This window comes from Trichosurus vulpecula, chromosome 8 (genome assembly GCF_011100635.1).
Source record: "Trichosurus vulpecula isolate mTriVul1 chromosome 8, mTriVul1.pri, whole genome shotgun sequence".
In the NCBI taxonomy this organism is placed as follows: Eukaryota; Metazoa; Chordata; class Mammalia; order Diprotodontia; family Phalangeridae; genus Trichosurus; species Trichosurus vulpecula.
In genome coordinates this window covers 120,605,522-120,630,273 of record NC_050580.1, presented here as the reverse complement: position 1 = coordinate 120,630,273, position 24,752 = coordinate 120,605,522, and the positions used below count along the sequence as shown (strand labels likewise).

General features: G+C 35.5%; 1 protein-coding gene across 7 annotated transcripts in view; it reads left to right on the top strand.

Moving 5' to 3' along the window:
• The window catches only part of ZFAND6 (zinc finger AN1-type containing 6), a 101,362-nt gene that overhangs the window by 12,016 nt on the left and 64,594 nt on the right, over positions 1-24,752 (top strand). For 3 of the 7 annotated variants that reach the window (XM_036734798.1, XM_036734797.1, XM_036734795.1), the window contains exon 2: positions 12,339-12,385. The exons of the other annotated variants lie outside the window; for them this stretch is intronic. Coding sequence is in view for 1 of the 3 variants with exons in the window: in XM_036734795.1 (XP_036590690.1) it covers positions 12,355-12,385 (31 nt within the window). In the remaining 2 variants the exon portion in view is untranslated. The remainder of the gene's footprint in view (positions 1-12,338; positions 12,386-24,752) is intronic. 7 annotated transcript variants of the gene reach the window in all.

The following is a 24,752-nucleotide window of genomic DNA, read 5'->3' as shown; positions in this document are numbered from 1 at the left end:
CCCAGCCATTGCAGTTGAAAAGGAAAAACAAGGACCTTCTAACAAAGAAGTGTAGTCAAGTAAAACAGTGTGGATCTGAGTTCCAAAATCGTTTGTTTTTACAATACTTTTGTTATTGTATAAATTCTTCTGGTTCTGCTCACTCTATTATGCATCAGTTCATCTAGGTCTTGCCAGGTTTTTCTTAAAGTGCCCCCTTTAGCATTTCTTACAGCATAATAGTATTTTATCGCATTCCTGTACCAAAGCTTTAAAACATTCCCCTGTTAATGCTGCGCCCCCCCCCCCAAGTTTCCAGTTCTTTGCCACAGTGAAGAGAGGTGCTAGCTATAAATACTTTCGTATATTTGGGTTCTTTTATCTTGGTGGGAGAGGGCAGGGGTGGCAGCTAGGTGGTACAGTAGATAGAGTATTGAACCTGAAATCAGGAAGACCCGAGTTCGAAATGGTCTCAGACACTTACTAACATTGTGACCCTGAGAAAGTCACTTAAACTTGCTTGCCTCAGTGTCTTTCATCTGTAAAAGGATCTGGAGAAGGAAATGGTGAACACTCCAGTATCTTTGCCAAAAAAAACCCCAGAAAGGGTCATGAATTGGACATGACTGAAAAACAACTAAACATCATCATCATCTGAAGGCGCAGAGGAGTATGTGTGGCATTATAGACCTAGTAGTGGTATCACTGGGTCAAAGGGTTGCCATTTAACAACATTTTTGGGCATAGTTCCAAACTGTCTTCTTGAAAGGCTGGACCAATTCACAACTCCACCAACAGTGTGTTAATGTACCTGTTTTCTCACAGCTGCTCCAATATTTGTCATTTTCCTATTTTTGTCAGCTTCATCAGTTTGATCAGTGCATGGTAGAATCTGAGTTGTTTTAATAGACATTTCTGGAATAGTGATTAAGAGCATATTTATATGGCCTTTGATAGATTGGATTTCTTCCTCCAAAAACTGGCCTGTTCATAGCCTTTGACTATTAATTAATTGGACAGTGGTTTTTAGAAAGTTTTTGCTTCTGAAAAATAAAATGCAAATGAGCAGTTCTATTATAGCTTTAAGTGTCTGCTTCAATTGATACAAATTATCAAATTTTCTAAATGATTGGGAAGAAATCAATACTTTGAGAATAGAATATATAGTAAAATATCTTTATTCAATAAAAATCACATTTCATAAGGGAAATCTCCCTTATGCATTTCGATCCTGTTGATTTTTACATCTACCATACTAATCATTTGTTTCCTTCAACTCACACTGCAATCTATTCTGGTTTAGTCGCTTATCACCTTTCCTTGGATTATTAAAATGACTTTCTAGCTATTGTCCCTGCTTCTCTCATCTGTTCACTCATGACATGGTTGCCCAAGTAATCTTCCTGGTATACTGTTGTGTTGAAGTAAGTTTTTCTTAAAAAATTTATGGTGACTCCCCATTGCCTACCAAATAAAGTACAGATTTCTTAGCTTGATACTCAAAGCTCTCCACAGTCTAGTTCTAACTTATTTTTTTTTGAATTCCACCTAAATTAAACTACTCACTAGTCTTTGTTCTCTTACCACTCTCTTGTCTCAGTGCCTATCCTATCCCTTGAGCCTAGAATTGATTCCTCTTCCTTCTCCCCCTTACCTTTTCTCAGTACCTAATTTGAGCTTAGTTCTCACCATGAAGCCTTGTATGAGTTACTTCCCTAAGATGGAAAAAGTCATCTCTTCTCTTGGAGGCTGCACAGTTATTACAATGTTGTGCTAGAATGTGACCTCAGACGCCGATTGTGTGACCTTGGGCAAGACGCTTAACCTTTGTTTCAGTTTCTTTAATTGTAAAATGGGGATGATAACAGCACTTTTCTCCCACAGTTGTTTTGAGGATCAAATGAGATGTTTGTAAAGTACTTAAATATGAAATAAATAGATATGAAAACAATGGATACAAAATGAATAAAGATAGTTTGTGGATGGAATGCATGAACATTTGAGGGGATCAGGAGAGCATAACAATATTGTATGTTTTATGCATCCCTGACTTTTAATAAATGAAATCACTATTAATTTGAGCATCTTGTGCATTAATATATTTCAGTACTTGGTTTAAAAATAACCCTAAATATGCAAGTATTTTGAGGAAATTAAAAAAACTCACTCCTATCTTTAATTTTTATATCTCCTTTAATTCCCAATATGTCTCTCCCCTTTCCTTCAGACAATCTTACTTATTCCTTTATTTTGTTGCATATTTCCCAATTACATGTAAAAAAAATTAGAAATCATTTAAAAAAATTTTGAGTTCCAAATTCTTTCCCCTTTTTCCAGCCCCTTCCCCCTTCCAAGCAATTTGATTTCAGTTATACATGTGAGGTCATAGAAAACATGTTTCCATATTAGTCATGTTGCAAAAGGAAACAACAAAATAAAACAATAAAATAAAGTAAAAAAAAGCATGCTTCAATCTGCATTCAGAGTTCATCATGTTCATCATCTCTGGAAGTAAATAGTATTTTTCATTATAGGTCCCTTGGAATTTCTTGGGAGTAGCTCAATGTTTTGTATTTGATCATCCATTACAATATTGTTGTTACTGTGTTCTGTTCACTTCACTTTGCATGAATTCATATAAATCTTATGGGGTTTTTCTGAAATCTTCCCTATCTTATAGTACAATAGTCATATACCAAAACTTGTTCAGATATTGCCCAATTGATGGGCATCCCCTCAATTTTCAATTCTATGCACTACAAAAAAAGGTACTATAAAAATTTTTGTACACATATATCCTTTCCCTGAGTCAAAGGGTATGCCCAGTTTGATGGCCCTTTGGACATAGTTCTAGATTGTTCTCAAGAGTGGTTGGATTAGTTGACAATTCCACTGACTTCATGTTGTATCTGTATCAGTAATTAAGGTGGGACTTTTTTTTACTGTTTTCTCTCTTAGCACTTATTTAATCAAGTGCCCTTGAAGAATCTGGCCTTTGTTTCTTCAATTGGATCAGAAATTTTTGATGACCTCCTTGCCTCAAGGGAAAGCCTGGTTTGCAGGGGTTTGAGTCACATGTTTTTGAAGCCTGAGGCTTTTAGGGCTCTTTGGGTTTGAGTTGAATTTAGGGTTGAGTTGAATGTCTGTGACACTTCTAGGTCACATGGGTGAGTCACCTGTTGTGACTCCCTTTGACCCTGAACAGAATATATAAACCCAGAGGTTAGTGTTTTCCTTTGGGGCCCTCAAGACTTGAAGAGACTCTGGCCAGCCCTTAAGAGGGTGAGGCCCCCGCCCTGCCCCGAAACCTGGATGTTGGGACTTTGTTAAACCCTGGTAACTATGCATTGAGATTTGAATCAGACAAAGTCTGTCTGTTGGTGTTTGTAATTTTTATGTTATTTGTTCTGAAGTTCAGGTTGATGGCTTTTCCTCCTGAACTGAGTGAATTATATTTGTATGTTGGATTAAAATGAGATTGTTAACCCCTTAAAATTACTTTCCTTAGTAAAGCAGATCAAAGAACCTGTGTTAGTAGCCCTTCTGTGTGCTGGTTGTTGTTGGTTTTACACAGCCAGAGTAGCTGCTAGCAGATTGTTGGTACACGTGTTAGTGTTCCAATTTTTCAACATCTCCAGCATATGTCATTTTCCTTTTGTGTCACGTTAACCAATCTGATAGGTGTGAGGTGGTATCTCAGGGTTGTCTTAATTTGCATTTCTCTAATCAGTAGAAATTTAGAGCATTTTTTTCACGTGACTACTGATGACTTTGATTTCTTCTGAAAACTGCCTATTAATATCCCTTGACCATGTATCAGTTGGGGAAGTGGCACTTATTTTTGTCAACTTGTCTCAGTTCCCTGTATATTTGAGAAAGAAGGCCTTTATCAGAGAAACTTGCAAAAATATTTCCCGTTTCCTGTTTTCCTTCCAGCTTTGGCTTCATTAGTTTTGTTTGTGCAAAAAGCCTTTTAATTTCATGTAATCAAAATTGTTTATTGTACCACTTGTGAACCTCTCTATCTTTTGTTTAGTCAAACACTCTTTTAGATCTGATAGGTAAAATTATGATATCATGCCTTATTTCTAAATCATGTTCTCATTTTGACCTTACTGTATACAGGGTGAGATGTTGGTCTATACCTAGTTTCTGTCAAATTGCTGTCCAGTTTTCCTTGCAACTTTTGTTAAATAGTGAATTCTTATCCCCAAAGTTTGGATTTTCAGTTTAAAAAAAAACTAGATTACTATGGTTATTTACTACTGTGTACTTAATCAGTTCCACCAATTTACCACTCTTAGCCAGTATCAGATTATTTTGATGATTGCTGCTTAGTAATATAGTTTGAAATCTGGAACTGCTAGGCTGCCTTCTTATTTTCTTTTCATTGATAACCTTGATATTCTTGACCTTTTGTTCTTCCAGGTGAATTTTGTTACTATTTTTTCTAACTCTGAGAGAAATGCTTATTTCTCTCATACTAATAACCAATTATTCAGATCAATTTTTTTTTCTATTTTCTCATTCAGAAATAAATTCTTAAAGGGTAATATAGTAAGTTTTTGAAAGACCTTACTGACCTTGCTCAAAAATTTGCCCCACCTAGAACATCTTATCTAGGTGGAATTATTACTCCACCCAACTAGTAGAACCTTTCCTAAGAAAATGTAATCTAGGTGAATGCTGGCCCGTGTTATACTCAGGCTTGGCTGGGGGTACATCCTTTGTCTAGATAGATTGCCTGAGGCTAGAGTAGTCTGGGAGTATGAGTAACATTGGAATCAAAGTCACTGGTCCCCTAGCCTCTCATTAGAATAGGTCTACCTCTCATAATATTCATTCTTTAATTAAATTGTTAACCAATGAGAGTTGATTGCTGACTTTCAGGAACAGCCACTCTTCTAAGAGTATATGAGAGTCAAGAGGCATCCAGGAGAGGGGTGTTTGGTTTACTAGAGGCAACCAGTTGGCTGTCCTTTTATTAATTATTCACTAGCCATAATTAATAAAAGTATTAATTACCCAGAAGCTAAGTCTCTCAAACTTTTCATTTGTCAAAGTTCTATAAAATAATTCTTTAGTACTTTGGTATGGCACTAAACTAAATTAACTTAGGTAGAATTGTTATTTGTATCACATAGGCTCTGCCAGCCCATGAGCAATGAATATTTTTACAGTTGTTTAGATCTGTCTTTATTTGTGTGAAAAGTGTTTTGTAATTTCTTTTTCTTGTCTTTGCCATAAGCTAATATGTCATTACAATTTAGTTTTAGATAATACTTGTCATTTTAAGAGGTTCTAATGCTTTCTAATGTTTTTAATAGGAATAGGTGTTGTATTTTGTCAAAGGCTTTTTCTTTGTCTATTGAAATAATCATTTGGTTTTTGTTGTTATTGTTATGTTCAATTATGCTGATAGTTTTCCTAATATTCAACTAGTCCTGTATTCCTGGTATAAATCTTATCTGGCATAATATATGATCTTGTGATATATTCCTGTAATCTCTTGGTATTTAAAATGTGCCTTGACATAAAGGAAGTTGGTTAATAGTTTTCTTTTAATGTTTTAGGTTTTTGTTTTGTTTTGTTTTCTCCCTGAATTAAGTACACCAAAATCATATTCATGTCATAAGAAGAATTTGGTAGGCTCTTTCTTTCCTATTTTTTCCTATAGTTTTATAGCATTAGGATTAATTGTTGTGTAAATGTTTGGTAGAATTCACTTGTGAATCCATCTGGGCCTAGGAATTTTTTGAAATACAATGTCAAGGCTCTTTTGTTGAACATGGCTTTCAGGTAATTTAATAATTCTTAAATTCTGCCTTCTCAATCTATTTTCCACATCAGTTGTTTTTCCGAGGAGGTATGTTACATTTTCTTTTTTGTTTTCAGTTTTTTTCCTTTTGTTTTATTGTTTCTTGATTCTTCATAGTCATTAGCTTTACTTGCCCAGTTCTAATTTTTAAGGAGTTATTTTCTTCAGGGAGCTTTTGTACCTCTTTTTCTATTTGTCCAGTTCTATTTTTTAAGGAATTCTATTCTATAATGATTTTTTTTTTCTAGCTTCTTTACAAAGACTTAAATTGTCTTTTCATAATTTACTTCCTTTGTTATTTTGAATGGGGCATAACTTTTTATTATTAAGATATTTATTATAAGAAGAATTACCTTTCTTTATTAAGAAATCTCAGTTTTTTTCTTTGAGTTCACTCATCCTTTGAAGTACTTTGACCCAATAAAGCTAATATGTTTCTCTTTATGCTTTCCCTCATATTGTCACACATTTTTGCAAAAAAAAAAAATTACTGGACTCTTGTTGTAAAGTTGGTTTTTCTCTTAATTTGAAAAACTATAATATTTTGATCATATTTCTCAGTTAAGCAGTTATGAACCATTCATTGTATGTACATTGCTTTTAGACCAGTGCTTTATCACACTCATTTAACTCTGTCAGCACAGAATCCATTATGATTTATCATCGTTCTGTTAATGTGATTTTTTTTAAACCAGTTTTAAGTTTCAGATTTACCTCCCTCCACCCTACCCATTGAGAAGGCAAAAAATACAAAACCCATTACAAATATGAAGTTGTGCAAAGTGAATTTTCATGTTAGCAGTCTTGCAGAAATAAGAAAGAAAGAAAAAGAAAAGATACTCTCCAGTCTCACTTTGCCTTTTTGGAGGTGGATAGCATGTTTCTGAAATACTTCTTCTACATTTTTCCCCGGGCCATCCAAAATCCTTTGGTGGGCCTCAGGTTGTGCAGGCCTGCCCTATGTGTTTTAGAAATGAGACCTTTATTAGTAAAACTTGCTGCAAAGATTCTGCCCCTCCTCCCTCCAATTCTGTTTTTCTTCTAATTTTAGCTGCAGTTATTCATGCAAAAACTTTTTAATTTTGTATAATCAAAGTTATCCATTGGTACCTCCTATGAAACTCTCCATCTCTTTTTTGGTCACAAACTTCCCTTAAATCTGACAGGTCATTTCTTCCCTACTCCCCTAATTTGCCCATGATACCACCCTTCTTGTCTTAAATAGGTACCCATTTTGAGCTTATCTTTGTATATATACAGTATGAGATGTTGGTCTGTGCCCATTTTTTGCCCAGACTACATTTTCCCAATTTTCCCAGTGCTTTTTGTCACTTAGCAAGTTTTTGCCCCAGTAGCTGGAATTTTTGGCTTTATCAAAGACTAACTTAGGTTGTGATCACTTGCTTCTGTATATTGATCTAGAATCCATTGATTGTTTTTCTTACCTAGTACCAAATTGTTTTTGATGCTTTACAACTTTATCGTATAGTTTGCCATGGTACTGCTAGGCTTTTTTCTTTCTGATTTTTTTTTCCCTTGATATTATTGACCCTTTTTTCCTCCAGATGAAGTTTGTATTTTTTTTCCTAGCTATGGCAGTGAATAAGTAAATTAGGTAATGTTGTCATTTTTATTACATTGTTTCGGCCTATATGTGAGCAAGTAATATTTCTCCATTTATTTAGATCTCTTTATTTGTGTGAAGAGTGTTTTGTAACTGTGTTCATATAATTCCTGTATGTGTTTTTGTCAGACCCCCAAGTATTTTATATTGTCTATAGCTATTTTAAATGGATTCAATATAATTTTTTAAAAATGTCAATTGTATTGAAAATTTATCCTAATGTAGCAGTGCTATGTTAGACTGCAATGTAACAAATTTTCCCTTACATCACTACATCTGTAGTTTTCTTGTGTACAACAGGAAGTTTTTAGTTTCTCAGTTGATGCATGATTTCTTTTCACCATAACGTTTGAAAATGGAACCATTGGAAGCTGTTTTTCACATTATGTGCTAAATTTTGTTTCAGCTCTATGAAAGTTGAAAGTAATGCCTGTGTTTCTCTCTGATGGGGCCTTTCATGCTTACCTTTCTCTAAGTGACCCTGTATGAATGAGTCCTTTTCCTGTCAGAGTTGTCAGTTTGAAAGAATTTTTGTTAAAAGTATTTCATTTTCTCAGGAGAATCTTACTTTGTTAACCTTCTGCTTGTACATTGTCAAGATATTAGTGTTAGTTGTGACACTACTCTGTCCTGCTTCTCCTTTCTTCTGACCCTTACTGCTAAGGAATCCTTATTTATTTATTTGTTTTTAGTTTACAAATTCAGTTCCATAAGCTTTTGAGTTCCAAATTTTTTTCGCCTCCTTTTCTTCCCCCCTCCCCAAGGCTCTACGTATACATTCAAATTAAACATATTTTCACATTAGTCATGTTGCAGAGAATTATAACCAGTAGAATGAACCATGAGAAAGAAGAAACAAAACAAAAAAGAGAGAGCAAATAGTATGCTTTGATCTGCATTCAGACTGCATAATTCTTTCTCTGGATGTGGATAGCATTTTTCATCATTGATGCTCAGGAATTTTTGATAGATCATCTTTGATGTTATGCTTACTAATTGTGGGTATATGTGCAAAGCTTTGTCCTTTCCCTTTCATTTGTCTGTGCTCTCTTGGGAATACTATCATTTTTTTTTTGTATGACCCCCAATTCTGTTTCTGAGCATCAGTCTCTCATTTCCAATTGCCTTTTGGACATTTCAAACTAGATGTCTCATAGATATCTAGAACAAGACATGCTTCAAACAGAATTCATTGCCATACACTTGGGTTCTTTTCTGAATTTGCATATTTCTAGTCTGTCAGGTTTTCAGCCTTGGGATTTTCCTTAATTCATCCCCATTTTCCAGTCATTAGCCAAATCTTGACATTAAGACATTCACAGTACTGCTCTTATCTGACCCCTTCCCAGTAACACCAGCTTAGTTCAGGCCCTCACCATCTTTTCCCTGAGCTATATTGCAATTGCCTCCTGAATGGTTTCCTTTTTTCATGTCTTTCCCTATTCTAATCCATCTTCCACACTATTTCCAAAGCAATTTTCATTAATTTCAGACTGACCATATCACCTTCCTATTTAATCATTTCATTAAATTCAGATCGACTATATCACCTTTCTGTTTAATCAACTACACTACATCCCTTTTGTATCTAGTATGAACTTTTCTGTTTCGCATTTAAAGCTTTTTGAAACCTGGTCATGATCAAATTTTCCAGCTATACTATACAGGCTTTCTTACTGTTTCTTACTTACTCTTTACTTCATCTCCCTTCTTGTTCCCTTTCTACTAGTTTTGTTTCCTGTGCCTGAAAATATACTTCCTTCTTGTCTACACCTCATAGAATCACTGGTTTTGTTTTTTTTTTTTTTCCCCAAGTCAAGCACCACCTTCTAATGAAACCCTTGTGTTAACCCACTCTCCTTTGTATTTATTCTATGTATACATGCTATATGCACTTTGTCCTCTACTACAATGTAAGCTTCTTGAGAACTGGAATTGTTTCCTTTTGATTTTGTGTTTCAAGTGCCTAGAGCAGGACTGTCCAACCTTAGGTTTTTATTGAAACAATAGACAATATATTTTGATTTGCCATTTTAGTGAGAGCTCTGTTTTTTTTTCTTTTGTGAGAGCTTTGTTTATTAAAGCATTTATGTAAATTTCTGTGGTTGTAGGTGGGCCGCAAAAATGGCACTGTGATTTTTGTCCAAAAATGTCCAAAAATTGCATTTTGGATAGCCCTGACCTAGAGCATACTAGGCACTTAATAGATGCTTGCTCATAGGTTTCTTGCTAAATGCTCTTAAAGTGTATAAAGCAATCCTATCATGTGTTTCTTCTCCATCAGTAACAGTACTTGTGAATTCTAGTTGTAAGTAGAGTGGATTATATTTCCTGGATTTGAGCTTTTTACTTTTTTTTTTCTTCTGTATTTCTGCTTGTTTAACCCATCACTAACGTCTTAGCTTCTTAGTTACAGCTGCTCCAGTGGATTTTCTCTTCATAATGGTTATATATTTGTCTCTCACAAAATATTATTATTTCCCCTAAGAAAATTTTTTAAAACGACAATTTAGCTTATTAAATTTCAAACAATTGTCTATCATTTTTCAAATTACCTATAAGAGTTTTCAAGTTACTTTAATTTTTTTACTTGTGATTTTTTTGGGGAAGCCAGCTTAAAATGAGTGATAAGGAGAACTATAATAGAAAATTATAATACTTCTACAAAAAGATTACTTTTGAATTGATGACTTAAATTCCAGGCAGCAAACATCACCTAGAACACTGATGGCAGATACACACACCTACTGACTAAAATTTCACTTTGTTTGCATGTACCATTCAGTTGCTACATCAGATTCTCAGTCAGAGCAAATTCAGATGTTAGACTATTCGTTGTTGATTTTGACCTTTGTTTTCTTTGAAAAAATTAAACACTTTTTTGGGAAGTTGTCCTTAAAAATTTCCAGTCATTTCGGCTATTGCTTCTTTTCCATCCCGTCGGTTGACAGAGATTTCTAAGGCCTTGCTATTGCTACTGTCAGAATAATTGTATGAAAATTATGGTACATCTTCACATATTTTTTCCTAGGATGTGTATACAATTTTTATATTGGTGAATGGGTAATTCCATGCCAGCCAAAATGTCTTCATGTTAAATTGGTCTCCCCTTATCCCTGTAGTGTGTATTGGGAAAACTTTTGGAGGGTTGGAGAAGAGGTGAACTTGTTGTCAATGAGAAAATAGTTTCTACAATACTGGTCCTTTGTTCATCTTGACTCAGAGTAAGAATAGATGAAAAGGAATTTAGTGAGGTTGAAAGCACCATAGAATATGGGCAAGAAGAAGTAATTGTACCCCAGGGTTCTTATAAGTTATTAGCAACAGCTGAGTATCTTTCTAAAAAGTCCCATGAGGTCTAATTATTTTATAGCATTCATCGTTGTCTCAGTTAAGGAAAATCAAGAGTGAGGGTTGTCATCTTCTTCATGAAAACTTAGTACTTAATTGAAGAACACTCATGTTTGACATAATAAGGAGGGGGAAGAAACTTCAAAATTCTTCACTATACTTGTCTAAACTTTGGTAAATTTTGAACCATTTAGGCTAATCCAGTCATGGTTTTATCATGATTTAATCTCTGAAAATAAACATTTTATTTATTTGTTCCGAATGTTTAATGAGGAAATGTGAACCATCTGCCCTTCTCTGCTCACCAGGCTCCAGGACAGCCCAAAACCCATCTGCTGGCATTTGAAGGCTCTTGTGGTACTTCAGAAATGGGCTGAAGCAGAGAAGTCTAAACTGCTGAGGAAAGATTTTCTGGAGAGCATTTGGGGAAAGGGAAGGGAAATAAGCATTTAGATAGCAGTACCCCGAATATAGTAGGCACTAAGCACTTTACAGATGTTATCTCATTTGATCCTCACAACAACTCTTTGAGATAGATGCTGGAAGAACAGATAAAAAGGAAAGGCTGGAGACAAATTATAGAGGATTTTTAAATGCCTAAGAGACAGGGTAAAGAAAGACAAACACAAATACACTGTTGGTAGATGTTTTAATTAGTCTTAATTTCTTCACAATTGTTAGGGAAATCAATTTGGAAATACGCTAGAAAGTTTTAAATTTTGACTCAAAGATCCCATTGCTAAGTATACGCTTCAAGACACATACATATGTATTTTAAAATTTATTTATTTATTTTGAAGGACCTACATGCACCAAAATGTTCATAGTAGCACTTTTTGTGGTAGTAAAGAACTGGAGCCAAGATAGATGTCCTTCAGATGTTGTGGTACACAAATGAAATGGCATATCACTGCACTATAAGAAACCAGCCAACATAAGGAATTCAGAGAAGCATGGAAACTGATTCAGAATGAAATAAACAGAGCCAGTAAAACAGTTCATAGAATGAGTGAAAAGGCATTTTTAAGGACTTACTATGTGTTAAGCACCTTGCTAAGTGGGACAGTATAAATAGAAAAGGTGAGTCTTTGAGAGCAAGACTCGATTTTTGGGGAAACAAAGTATACAAGAAAATTCAGTTGTAGAGCACGTGAAAAGTTCATATGTCCTAACGGTTCATCAGTGGCACGTCAGTATTCTCAAACTCAAAGAGAAATGGGCCACTGAATGTTACTAGAGCTGCATATTGACTTACAAACTACAATTAATATTATAGATGTTCTATTGTATTTTTATTTATTTTGTTAAATATTTCCCAATTACATTTGAATCTTGGTGTTTGACACCTCTGATCTATATCACAAGAAGAGAGTTGTTGACTCTCATCTCGTTCAAGCCGTATGAGCCACCAAACAGCAATGAAAAAGGACGCTTGGGTGGTGGCAGATCCTTTACTCATCCCACATGGGTTCTGGGCCCTGCTGGGTACTGGTGAGTAGAGAAAAGATGATCTTTTCACTGCCTGATTATAGTGACCAAGCTTGGCCCTTCCTCCCTCTTTTTCAGGTATTTGAGATTGTCGATGTGGGAAACTGCATATGCTGTCAGACTTGGTGATGTATTAGTTTTCCTGAACTACTTTTTTTTTCTTCTTTTTGTTGCATGGGATAGCTCACTGTATAGGGTAGGGATATATTGAGAAATGAAAGTGTTAATGGGAAAAAAGACAGAATTTTGTAAAGAAACTTTTCCAGAAGGACAAGCAGTAATTAGTATTTTATTCTAAACAAAATGAGGAGCTACTGAAGCTTCTCTAGCAACTCTTAGATCTTTATTTAGTAATATCATCTGAGGAATGGCCTTGAGAATTCTTGGTGGGGGGAGAGGCTACATGCAAGGATGCTATTTCAAGAGCATAGGCTTGATAAAGATCATGAGGAAGGAGGCGTTAGAGAGAGAGGGATGGATGGAAGAAACGTTGAGATGAAGTGAACAGAGCATGGCAGATTATTAGATATGAGGCAAGTTGGTGAGAATGAACTTGCCTCTGGATGGTTGAATGAGTGGAGGAAAAACTGTCCAGCTTTATTGGAATTAATCCAACAAAATTTTTTTTAAAAGTGCTTCACAGAAAGTGATCAAGAACTCTAACTGTATTTTGCTAGTCCAGGTTAGCACTAAGGGACAGCCAGAAGCCATGGGCACTAGGGATGAGGTCCAGATAAGGTCCAGATAAAACAGCCTATCCCCAAAGCATAGCTCATAGGAACTCTCCAGCTTGGGGACTAGAGAGAGGGAGATGGGTAACAAACCCAGGGACACGTAGAGCTTAAAGCTGTTAGAAAGAGATATGATTTAGTCAAAAGTTTCTGGAACTGTGTCACGCTGACTCAAAGCTTGTGGGGATGGGGAGTGAGCATCATAATCTGCCTTGCCATATAGTCAGTCTTGCATGCACTGCCTCGGTAATCAGGCCCCTAGTTCCCTTTATATCACTTTGTGGGTTACCAGTAACCTGAAAGAAACTCCAAAATAGAAACTTCCCTTGAACATCCTAGCCAAAATCTGGAAGTTTCAGGTTAAGCAAGCCCTGAGAGGTAGATACTATTACTATCGTCCTCATTTTTCCATTGATACTGAGGCAGACAGAGTGACTTGCCCAGGGTCAAACAACTAGGAAGTGTCTGAAGTTGGATTTGAACTCCTAAGTATTCCAGATTCTGGACCTAGCAGTCTATCTACTTTGCTGCCTACCTACCTACAGACAGCTTTTTAATGAAATAGAGCAGGGCTGTCAAAAATACAGCCCGCAGTGCGATTTTATGAGGCCTGCCTGGGGATTTTAATTTGCACAATTGAAACAATAAAATAATAATTTGCATGGAATGCGTATTAGATTTTTTAATTCCATCACTAATGAATAATCTCGTTGATGTTAATTTTCTTTGGTGTTTTTAAGCAGTTATTATGGACAGAATATATCGCACGGAATTTTCAATCGATCTGTGGGATGTGTTCTGTCTGTATGATGCAGACTAGTCAGTATGCACCTACCTGTATACTGTTGTGTTTTAGCTTTGTTATACTGCTTCGCCTGCTGTATTAATGATGCATGTTCCCCCACTTTTATTAGTGCACTGTATTTTTTATTCTGGGTGCAGCCCTCAAATAATTATTTTATCCTAATGTGGCCCTAAGATAACCTAAGGTTGGACAGCCTGAAATAGAGGATTTTGAAATATCCCAGGTGAAGAGACCATTCCTGAGTAGATACTTTGAAATGCAAGAGATACATAGAAGGGTAAATACATTTGAACAATTAGAAAGAAGTCTAAATGGTCAAGTGTTTATATTCTAATAGGGAGAGAAGAAACATTGAGAGTCCTAATGTTGGGGCAGCTAGGTGGCACAGTGAGTAGAGGACTGACCCTGGAGTCAGGAGGATCTGAGTTCAAATTCGGCCTCAGACACTTGACACACTTCCTAGCTGTGTGACCTTGAGCAAATGACTTAACCCCAGTTGCCCTGCTTTCCCCCTTCCAAAAGAATAAAAAGAGCCCTAATGTTTTCTTAAGCATCAAAGGAGTCAGTAAGTCTGAGAACTTGGGAGTAGTTTTGTTACATTTTGATGACCTAAGAGAAAAAAGGAAACCATAGGGAAGGAAGGAAGGAGGGAGGGAGAGGGTTATTTCACATAATTTAAGTATTAAGACTTCAAATATGGAGGAAAGGTGGGGTGGTGGAGAAATAGGCAAATTGGAGAGAGTTGAATGCACACAGAATTTAGCGCAGGAATATATTAAACTCGGCAGGGAATTGGGAGAAAGAGGGTATTAAGAAGTAATGTGTTTTGAGGGAAGGATTGGATTAGTCATAATCAAAACAAACTCTTCTCTTTGGAGAATGGATTTTGAAGGGGAGAATAAGAGGATGGAAAGAAAGGGTAAGAACCTATCAAAGACTAGTAGAAACAGATTGAATCAAATATAGATCAGTAGTGTTGAGCACACTCCTTAAAACTTTTATAAAGAGGGAGTTGGGAAGCAAAAAGAGAGGAAAGGATAATAGAAAAGTATGGAGGAAATTATGCACTTACAACTGTGAAGCTGAATGGGATGAATCAACTCATAAAGTGGAGGAAGAAAGTAGGATGGATTAGAAAGCAGAGTCCAACATTTTTTTGTTGTTGTTTATATGAAATTATAGGATTGTAGTTTTTGAGCTGGAAAAGATAGAGGCCATTGAGTCTAATCCCTCTTTTACAAATGAAACACTTGAAACAGAAAGATTCACACAGTTAAAACATTTCAAATAAACTTAAAAAAAAGATAGGAATCATGATTTATAATAAAGCAACAATAAAAATAGGCTAGGTTAAATGATAAATGGGGAAAGTACACCATGTTTAGAGGTAACACAGGCAACGAATTTTTGAAGGAAAAGTATTTACAAGAAGATAATCAAATTGTAATAGTGGGAGAAATCTCAGTGTACTTTACAGTATATCTCAGAGACAGATAAATGTAACAACTACCCAAAACCTGAAGTCAAAGACCTAAATACAAAGTTTAGGTTTGATGGTTCTTTAGTGATAACTAAATGGGGACAAAAAAACAGTATATACATTTTCGCATGGTTCTTTTACAAACCTTATTAACAAATACAGAAAAGAGTTAAAGATAACTTGTAGGTTGTGACTCTTGAAGATAACGCTCATCTTCTGGTCACCAACAGAAATGGGAAAATGAGAAGGTATGGGTTTAGGGGGTGTTCTCTTTGGATGGTTTTGAGTTTGGGCTGTCTATAATATTTCTTTACATAAAGTTCACAGTGTGTCCAAAAACTATTCCGTAAGATGTGGCAACCAAGACAGTTTGGAGATCTTTCTTAGAAATTGGGACAAAAATAAAAGAGGTGGCTCTTAATAGCTGACAGTATTGAAAATAGCATGTTACTGGTAGCTATAAAAAATTAAAGCAATATTTCCTAAATTTCTAAGGAGTTTCCTGAATTTTAAAGTAAGAAATTGCCACTTTTAACTTGTCTTCTATCAGTAAGAAGAAGTTGTTTGTTATCCTCAGAAGACTTGGAGGGGGAGATATGTTAGAATTAGTCTGGTTTGTCTCTTAAGGGCTGTTAAAGGGTCCCCTGAACTTGCCTTTTGAGTTGTCAGCTATTCCAGAAACCCTGAAGCCAGAGCATGCAGGAGGCCCTGAATATGTCAAGGACAAAGCTCCCCTGAGCCGAGGAAATTTGTGGTTGCACCCCAAGCTGGACTCCTTTTGTGTCCTTGGGAGGCAAGACAGGTGCCAGCCAATCTGTGCCAGGCTGGGATAGTAATGTTTGTGTAGTTGGGGTCCTTTGCAGATAAGCAGACTCTCCTATCTTCCTAGTCTTAATAGTAACCAAGGAAAAAGAATGAGGCTTTTGCCACATTACCTGGTTCCTCCCCATGGGGCATGGTCTTTGTCTTTTTTTCCACCTTTGCTGCACCATCCCCCCTCTCATGTCACACCCCTTCCTGGTATCCTCTCCTTTGGTCCTGCTTTTATAAAAATGCAAACTTCTGTAATGCCTGGGAACCCTTTGGGGTTACACATGCATGTTCATTTCTCTTGTAATAAACCTGGTTTTTGCCTAAGTCGTGATATTGTGATTACCTGTTGACATTTCCTCACTCTCCATCTAGGGATCTCCTCTAACTATGGAGTTACGGTATCTTGGATTTGTTTGGAATTCTGAGGTTACACGAGTCTGTTTCTTGTTTGGCAGCCAACCTAGGACTCCCTTGAATTAACTCTATGGGCTCTGCTTTTTTCATATGTAAGAGGAGGGATTTTGGACTAGATGAAATAGTAGAAGTGAAGTCATCAGGAATACCTGAGTTCAGATTGTGTGTTCCTGGGCAAGTTCCTTTACTTTGCTTCAGTTTCCTCATCTGTAACATCAGGGGAAGTGGACTCAGTGGCCTTTCAGGTCCCTTTTAACTATAAGTCTGTGCTTTCTGATGTATTTTTTTTTATAATTAAGATTTTTTATTTTTAGTTTACAACGCTCAGTTCCACATAATTTTGAGTTCCAGATTTTCTCCCCTCCTCATTCCCCCCGTGACGGCATAGAATCCAATATATCTTCTACGTACAACTTCTTGTTGAGCTCATTTACACCTTAGTCAAGTTGTAAAGAAGAATTATGACCAATGGAATGGATCAGGAGAAAGAAGAAACAAAATAAAAAAAACCAAAAACAAACAAAAGAGTTAAAAAAAAAAAGAGAGCCAATAGTGTGCCTCAGTCTGCATTCAGACTCCATAGTTCTTTCTCTGGATGTAGATAGCTCTCTCCATCATGAGTCCTTTGGAGTTGTCTTTGCACCTTGTATTTCTGAGAAGAGTGAAGTCTATCCGGGTTAGTCATCACAGAATCCATATTTCTGTTGTTGTGTATAATGTTCTCCTGGTTCTGCTCCGCTCACTCAGCATTACATTGTGTAGGTTTTTCCATGTTATTATGAAGTCCTTATAATGCCCATTTCTTATTGCACAATAGTAATCCATTACCTTCATATACCACGACTTGTTCAGCTATTCCCTAATTGCTGGGCATCCCCTTGATTTCCAATTCTTTGCTACTACAAAAAGAGCTGCTATAAATATTTTTGTACATATGGGTCCTTTTCCCACTTGTGTGATCTCTTTGGGATACAACCCTAGAAGTGGTATTGCTGGGTCAAAGGGTATGAACATTTTTGTAGCACTTTGGGCATAGTTCCAAATTGTTCTCCAGAATGGCTTCTGGTGTATTATCTACTTTCAAATCCTAAAAGTTGAGTTCACTGCCTTCATGAGGCCTAGGGTGCTCACCAATCTTGAGGCAGCTCATTATATGTTTGGACACTATTAAGTTTATATATATGAAGCTGAAATGTACCTTCTAGTTACTATCTTTCCACTTTTAGTTGTTTTTATTTTTTATTTAAATAGTATTTTATTTTTTTCCCCAATTATATATCAAAAAATTTTTAGCATTCATTTTTACAAGATTTTGAGTTCCAAATTTTTATCCCTCCCTCCCCCTCTTCTAAAAATGGCAGGCAGTTTGATACAGTTTATACATGTAAAACATATTTCCGTGTTCTTCACAGTTGTGGAAGAAGAAACATCAAAAGGAAATAAAACCATGAGAAAGAATAAAGTGAAAAAATATGCTTTGAACTGAATTCAGAGTCCATCAGTTCTTCATCTGGATATGGATACCATTTTCCTTTGTGAATCCTTTGTGCTTGTCTTGGATCATTGTGTTGTTGAGAAGAGCTGAGTCATTAATGGTTGATCATGATTTTCTTGATACTGTGTACACTGTTTTCCTGGTTCTGTTCATTTCACTTTGTAACAGTTTGTACTAGTCTTTCCAGGTTTTTCTGAACTGTGCCTATTCTCAGGTGTTTTTAGCTATTCTCTTTGAGGCAAGGTGATATTGTCTGAGGTACTGCCAGGACATTCATGTGGACATCTTGCTTTTGGAGCTGAAGGGCAAAGCCCTATCTTCTCCTCTTGATATTTTTTCCCCTTGGTGATTTCATCAACTCAAATGATTTCAGTTATTTCTATTTAATACAAGAAACCTTTCCTGATTTCCTCCAACCTCAATTACTAGTTCCTTCTCCCTTCTCCTCCAACAATTAGCTTTATTCTATTTTGTGCAGGCAAGGGCTTTTTCATTTTTGTTTTTGTGTTCCTAGGACCTGGCACGTTGGAGATAGCTAATATACTTACTATTCAGATAACTTACCAAATCTATGTATATTGCTCCTAAAATCCCTTCTAAGTTTGTTTCACATTGGCAAACCACCCTCTAAACATATCCATGTGGGTGTCTTTTCAATATCTCTAACTTAACAGGTCCCAAAAGGATGATCACTTTTTTCTTTCCCCTCTGCCCCCCACCCCACCCCAAACTACTTCCTTCAGACTCCTGATTTCCTCTGAAGGGTCCATGATCCTCTGTTTGTAGTCACATGTAGCCTCATAGTCAATGTCTACTCTTCCATTTTCCTCATCCCCTCATAATGATTTAGTTGTCAAGTCTTGGATCTTCTTCAACAGCATCTTTAACATAGGTACCTTTTTGTCCGTTATCCTAGTTCAGACTTTTAAAACTCTTTCATTCTTGTATGTTTTTGTACTTACTCATCAGGTTGGAGAACTTAACCAAGTAACTTCTAAGGCCAATTTTGTAATTCTCTTATGTAAAAGGAATTCCTGTGTAACATGGGAAGTTGAATTAGATGACTTCTGAAGACCTTTCTGATAGTTAGATTCATTGACTTTAGATAGCTATTTATTTCACTTTGTAACAATTTATAGAAACATTTCTGTGCTTCTCTAAATTCTTCACATTTATTGTTTTTTACAGCATAATAATCTATTTTATATCATGTACCCTAAATTATTTAGCCACTAATTAATCTTTTGCTAGCTACTTTATTTCCAATTCTTTGCTTAGAGGAAAAAAATGTCAATGTGAACATTTTGGCAACTTATTCAGTTTATAGGAAAAGAAACTGTCCAAGGTTAAGAAATTGCTGGTGGCCACACAGCTGGGAAGTAGAAGGACTAACATTTAAATTTAGGCCTTCTTAATTCCATTTATAATTTAATGGAGCATATTTGAGAGTGACAAAATAAGGTTATGAGGTCAGGGGCAAGGACATAACTATAAGTATCATTGAATGCTTTATGGAGAAGATGGCACTTGTCTGTGCTTTTATATTTGGATAGAAATCAGTAGGCAAAGAAGAGAAAGAGAAATGACACTTTCCTCTATAGAGAACAGCATGAAAAGAAGTATGGTGGTAGTAAAATTCAATTCATAGGGGGTAGCTAGGTGGCGCAGTGAGTAGAGCACTGGCCCTGGAGTCAGGAGGACCTTCCAAATCCAGCCTCAGACAATTGACACATGTCCTAGCTGTGTGACCTTGGGCAAGTCAGTTCACTTCTCTGGACTTTAGTTTCCTCTGTGAGGATGGTTGAACTAGATGTCCTCTTACCCTACAACCTTAAAAGACAACCCATTCCAGTTTTTTTTAATAGTTCTTATTGTTAGTCCTTCCTTATCTCAAGCCTAAATTGGCTTCTTTGCAATTGTTACCCATTGCTCTCAGCTTTGCTCTCCTGGGCCAGGTGGGACAAATCTGATCCATCTAGGTAGGTAATGGCACTGAGCATATTTGAAGACAGCTATTATTCTTCAATCCTTTTTTTCTTCTTCTTTAGACTTGTGGTTAACCTCTCTGAACCTCATCTGTAAGATGAGCAAGTGGAGCTAATTGAATTCTTAAGGTTCTTTCTAACTCTAAATCCATGTCCTATGACAGGAGTTATACCGTAAGAAGGAATATCCCAGCAATAGTGAGAAGAAGAGAGAATGGAAACAAACAAAAAACCCCTCTTAAACGATTATAGTAGTCCAGAGGGATGCTATATGAATGGTGAGTGAAATAACCCCAAGGTTGTGAATGTGGATTACTGAATGAATGATGGTTCTATATTTAGAAATAGTAGTTGCAGAAGAAAGAGCTGGTTTAGGAGGAAAGATAAACCTAATTTGGGTCATGTTGAGGTTTGGATTCTGGAGAAATATTCAGGTAGAATGTCTTATAGCCAGTTATTGATGGAGGTCTAAAGGTCAGGGCTGGAGATTTAGAATTTTGGGTCATTTGCATAGAGGCAGGGAAGAGTGTAAGAAGAGAGCCAAGGTTAGAACCCGTACCCACATCAGGAGGTTGGAAAAAAGATGAAGTCAAGAGTAATGTTTCAAATTATAGGAGAAGTAATAAGATATGGGTGTCTCTGAAGCCAAGGGAAGACAAAGTTTCCAGTAGCAGGAAATGAAATGACAAAATGGAAAGGTAGATTTTTAATCCAAGGACTTCTTAATCCTTCCTCTACTATTTCTCAGAATTTGACAAGAGACCTGTAGAAACACTATAGGATCAGTGGTAATGAAGATGAAAGTATTTATTTGTATGGTAAAACACCTCATTTGAGCCCGATGGTTACCAAGAGATATGGTGTAGTGCAAGTATTATCTCTGTTTTACGTATGAGGAGGTGGGTTTACCCAGGGAGGTCAAGTAATTTGAGGTCATAAAACTCATTTGAGATTTGTGCCCAGATCTTCTGACCTCAAATCTATGATCTTTCCTTCACATCTGCTTCCATTCATTCAAACACTAAGCACATATCTATATACTTAACATGTTTCTCTTGCAGGTTTTGCATTAGATAGTCTTACTTTTGATCAGTTTCATCTTTCAATAACTTTTCTCTCTGTGGTCACCAATGTCTTTGTATCTTCAAATCCAGGGGCCTTTTTTTTTTTTTAAAAGCCTTTGTTCTCCTTGATTTCTCTGTAGCTTGATTAGAACCTTTTTCTTAATATCTTCTCTGACATTGTTATTATGATTCTCTTTCTGTTACTTTCCCTCCTTGGCTTCTCATCTTCCTCCTGCCCCTTATGTTTGGTTGTCCTTCAAAGTTCTCTCCTTTATGTTCTTTTTAAAAAGAAGCACTGAAGGGGTCCTGAGTGGAAAAAGTTTAAGAAGCCCTGCTGAGTTTATAATTAGTTTCCTGTCAATTTTATAACATTATTATGACTTCATTTATCATTTCTTTACTGACTCCTGACATTCCCAACTTCTTCCCAGGGTAGTTTGTCCAACTGCCTATTTTAACACCTCCACCTAAATGTCCTGTCAACATGTCCATATTTATTAGGGAAATTAGTTTGTGGTTGCTTCTTTGCATCATTTGTCTATACTCCAGGTGTAAAAACCATATTGTTTCATAGAATGATTTTTGATAAGATACCTTCTTTTCCTAATTCCTCAGTTTATGTAATATTGTAATTAGTTACTAGTTATTAGTTATATCTCTGTGATAGAATTTACTTGTAAATCTTTGTCCTCTTGATTCTTCCTGTCTCCCTTTTTGGGAGTTCATTTATATACTTGTCCAATTACTTTTTCTAAGATTTGGTTATTTAAATTCTCTTTCCTGTTATCTTAATCTGCTATTTATTTTTGTAACAACTCATCATTTTCATTGAAATTACTGTTTTTATTGACATAATTGGATGAAATAGTTTCTAATTTTCATGTGTTTCCCCTATTGTGAATTCTTTATTTTTGTTTTACTCATTTAAAAAAATTATTAGCTATTAGGTTATGATTTGCCTTTTAAAAAAATCTCCACTGCTTTTCTGAATTTAATTTGGATTGTGGGGTGGGTTTTTTTTTTAAATGGAATTTCTTGTTTGTTTTTTTTCTCTTATTGATCTAAGTGTTTGGGGCTATAAATTTCCTCATAACAACTTTGGGTTCATCTGAAATGTTTTGCTTTGTTTTCTTATTCCTGTCATTCCTTCTGATGAAATTCTTTATTTGAGTGATTTGTCTTTTGATCCATTAGTTCTTTAGGATTAAATTACTTAAGTTTCCATTTAAATTTTACTCCTTTCCTCAAATGCCTTTTATGGTCATAATTTTTATTGTAGTGTTAGTAAAAAATATTTAATGTTTTGCACTTTCCAAAATGTGAGATTTTTTTTTTTTATGCCTTGAGTCCATGGTCAGTCTCTTTTTATAAAGGAACCAAGTAGTGCTGAGAATTAAAGCTATTTTTCCCTGTCAAAATTGCTATAGAGATATCTATTATATCAACCTTTTCAAAAATTCTATTTAGGACTTTAACTTTCTTACTTATCTTTTTAAAAAATGTCTAAGGTCTTAAAAGGGAAACCTTGGGGTCCCTGAATATTAGAATTTTGTTGTCCATTTCTTCCTACAGTTTATTTAGCTTTTCCTTTAAGTACTTGGATCCTATGCCATTTGGCACAGATGTAACAAATACTGTTATTCCTTTTCTTTAGTGCATTTAAACATAATGTAGTTTTCACTTTTTAGTGCTTCTATTTTTAGTTTTGCATTGTCTGAGATCATGATTGCCACACCTGCTTTAAGTTTGCCTAAAACATAAATTCTACTCTATCTCATTTTTTAAATATATGAATTTTTATTTCAAGTCTATTTCTTGTAAAAGAAAAAAAACAAAACATGTTAGATTGTGCTTTTTAATCCATTTCATTGCCCCAGCTTTTAGCACAGTGCCTGGTACATAGTACATGCTTATTGAATATTTATTGATTGATTCTTGTATTATCTTCCGTTTTATGAATAACTTTATTCCATACTCAGTTATGATTGTTGTATATTTTCCTCCATCATATCTCCTATACTTTTTTTTTCCGCCTACCCATAATCAATGAACAAATAATTATTCGTGTACAAAGTACCATATTAGATGCTGGGAATAAAAAGAATGTAACAATTCCCACTAGCAAGGTGCTTATATTTCTAATGAGAGAAACAGTAAATATTTAAATATGTGAAGTGTATATATTTGAGGAGAGCAAAAGCAGTTTTGAGGTATCAGAAAAGGCTTCATACAGAATAGAGCATTTGATCTGCAGTGTAAAGGAAGGGAGGGAATCAGAGGAGGCAGTAGGAAATGCATTCTAGACATTGGGGAATGGTCAGTGCAAAGACCCAGAGGTGGGAGATGGATTGTCATGAATGAGGAACTTAAAGAAGGCTCTTTTGGTTATTTTGCAGTGTCAAGTCAGTGAACATTTATTAAATACTGTGTGATAGGCCATATACTTTGGACTGCTCTTTAGGAGCTTACAGTTGAGTGGGGATAGTATGCAAATAATTAAATGTAACCAATTGAAGGAAAACACTAACATTTAAGGGGCTGATGAAGAAAGGCTTCTTGAAGAAAGTGTTTACCTGGAGCTCTCAAGTAATTTATACTGTCTGTAGTTATTTTAAATGGAATTTCTCATTCTCTCTTTTCCAGCCTGTGTGTGTGTGTGTGTGTGTGTGTGTGTGTGTGTGTGTGTTCTGTTTTGGTAATATACAGAAATGCTAATGATTTGTATGGGTTTATTTTTTTAACCTGCAACTTTTTGCTGAAGTTGTTTATTTTACTTACTTTTTTAATTGAGTAGGGCTCTTTAAGGAAACTATCATACAAAAAATGATAGTTTTGTTTGCTTACTTCCTGTGCTTATTCCTTCCATTTTTTTTTTCTTACATTATGGCTAACATTTCTAATACGACTTTTAGTAATGGTGTTAATGGACATCTTTGTTCACTGCCCCCCCCCCCCATCTAGCTTATCTAGGCTTCTAGATTATTCCCCATTACATATAATGCATGCTTTTGTGTTTATATAGTTATTACTTAGAATTTTAAGGAAAACTTTATTTTACTCCTGTGCTTTTTAGTGGTGGTGGTGGCGTTTAACAGGAATGAGTGTTGTATTTTGTCAAGATTTTTTCTACATCTATTTTTGTTAATATTGTGGTAAGGTATACTTATAGTTTTCCTAATATTGAACCAGCCTTGCATTCCTAGAATAAATCCAGTCTGGTCATAGTGTATCATTTTTGTGTGATATATCTTGGTAATCTCCTGACTAGTTTTAAAAAAAATATTTTGCATTAATATTCATTAGGTATCCCTATTTGGGTATCAAGATCAGATTTGTGTCATAGAAGGAATTTAGTAGGTCTCCTGTATCTTTTTTTTAACCAGACTGTTTATGTATTATTGTTTCTAATCTTTAAGTGTTTAGTAGAATTCACTTGCAAATCCAGTCAGTTGTCTTATTAATTTTTTTTAAAATAGGGTTCTTTAAATAGTTTCTTTCCTCTTCTGTTAATCTGGGCAATATATATTTTTGTAAATATTCATCCATTTCACTTAGGTGTCAGTTTTACTGATATCTTTTTGGGCAAAATAAGTTCCTAATAATTGGTTTTTATTTCTTCATTGGTTGTGAATTCATCTTTTTCATTTTTGATACTGGTAATTTGGTTTTCTTAAGTTAGTTGATGGCTTATTTGTTTTGTTATTT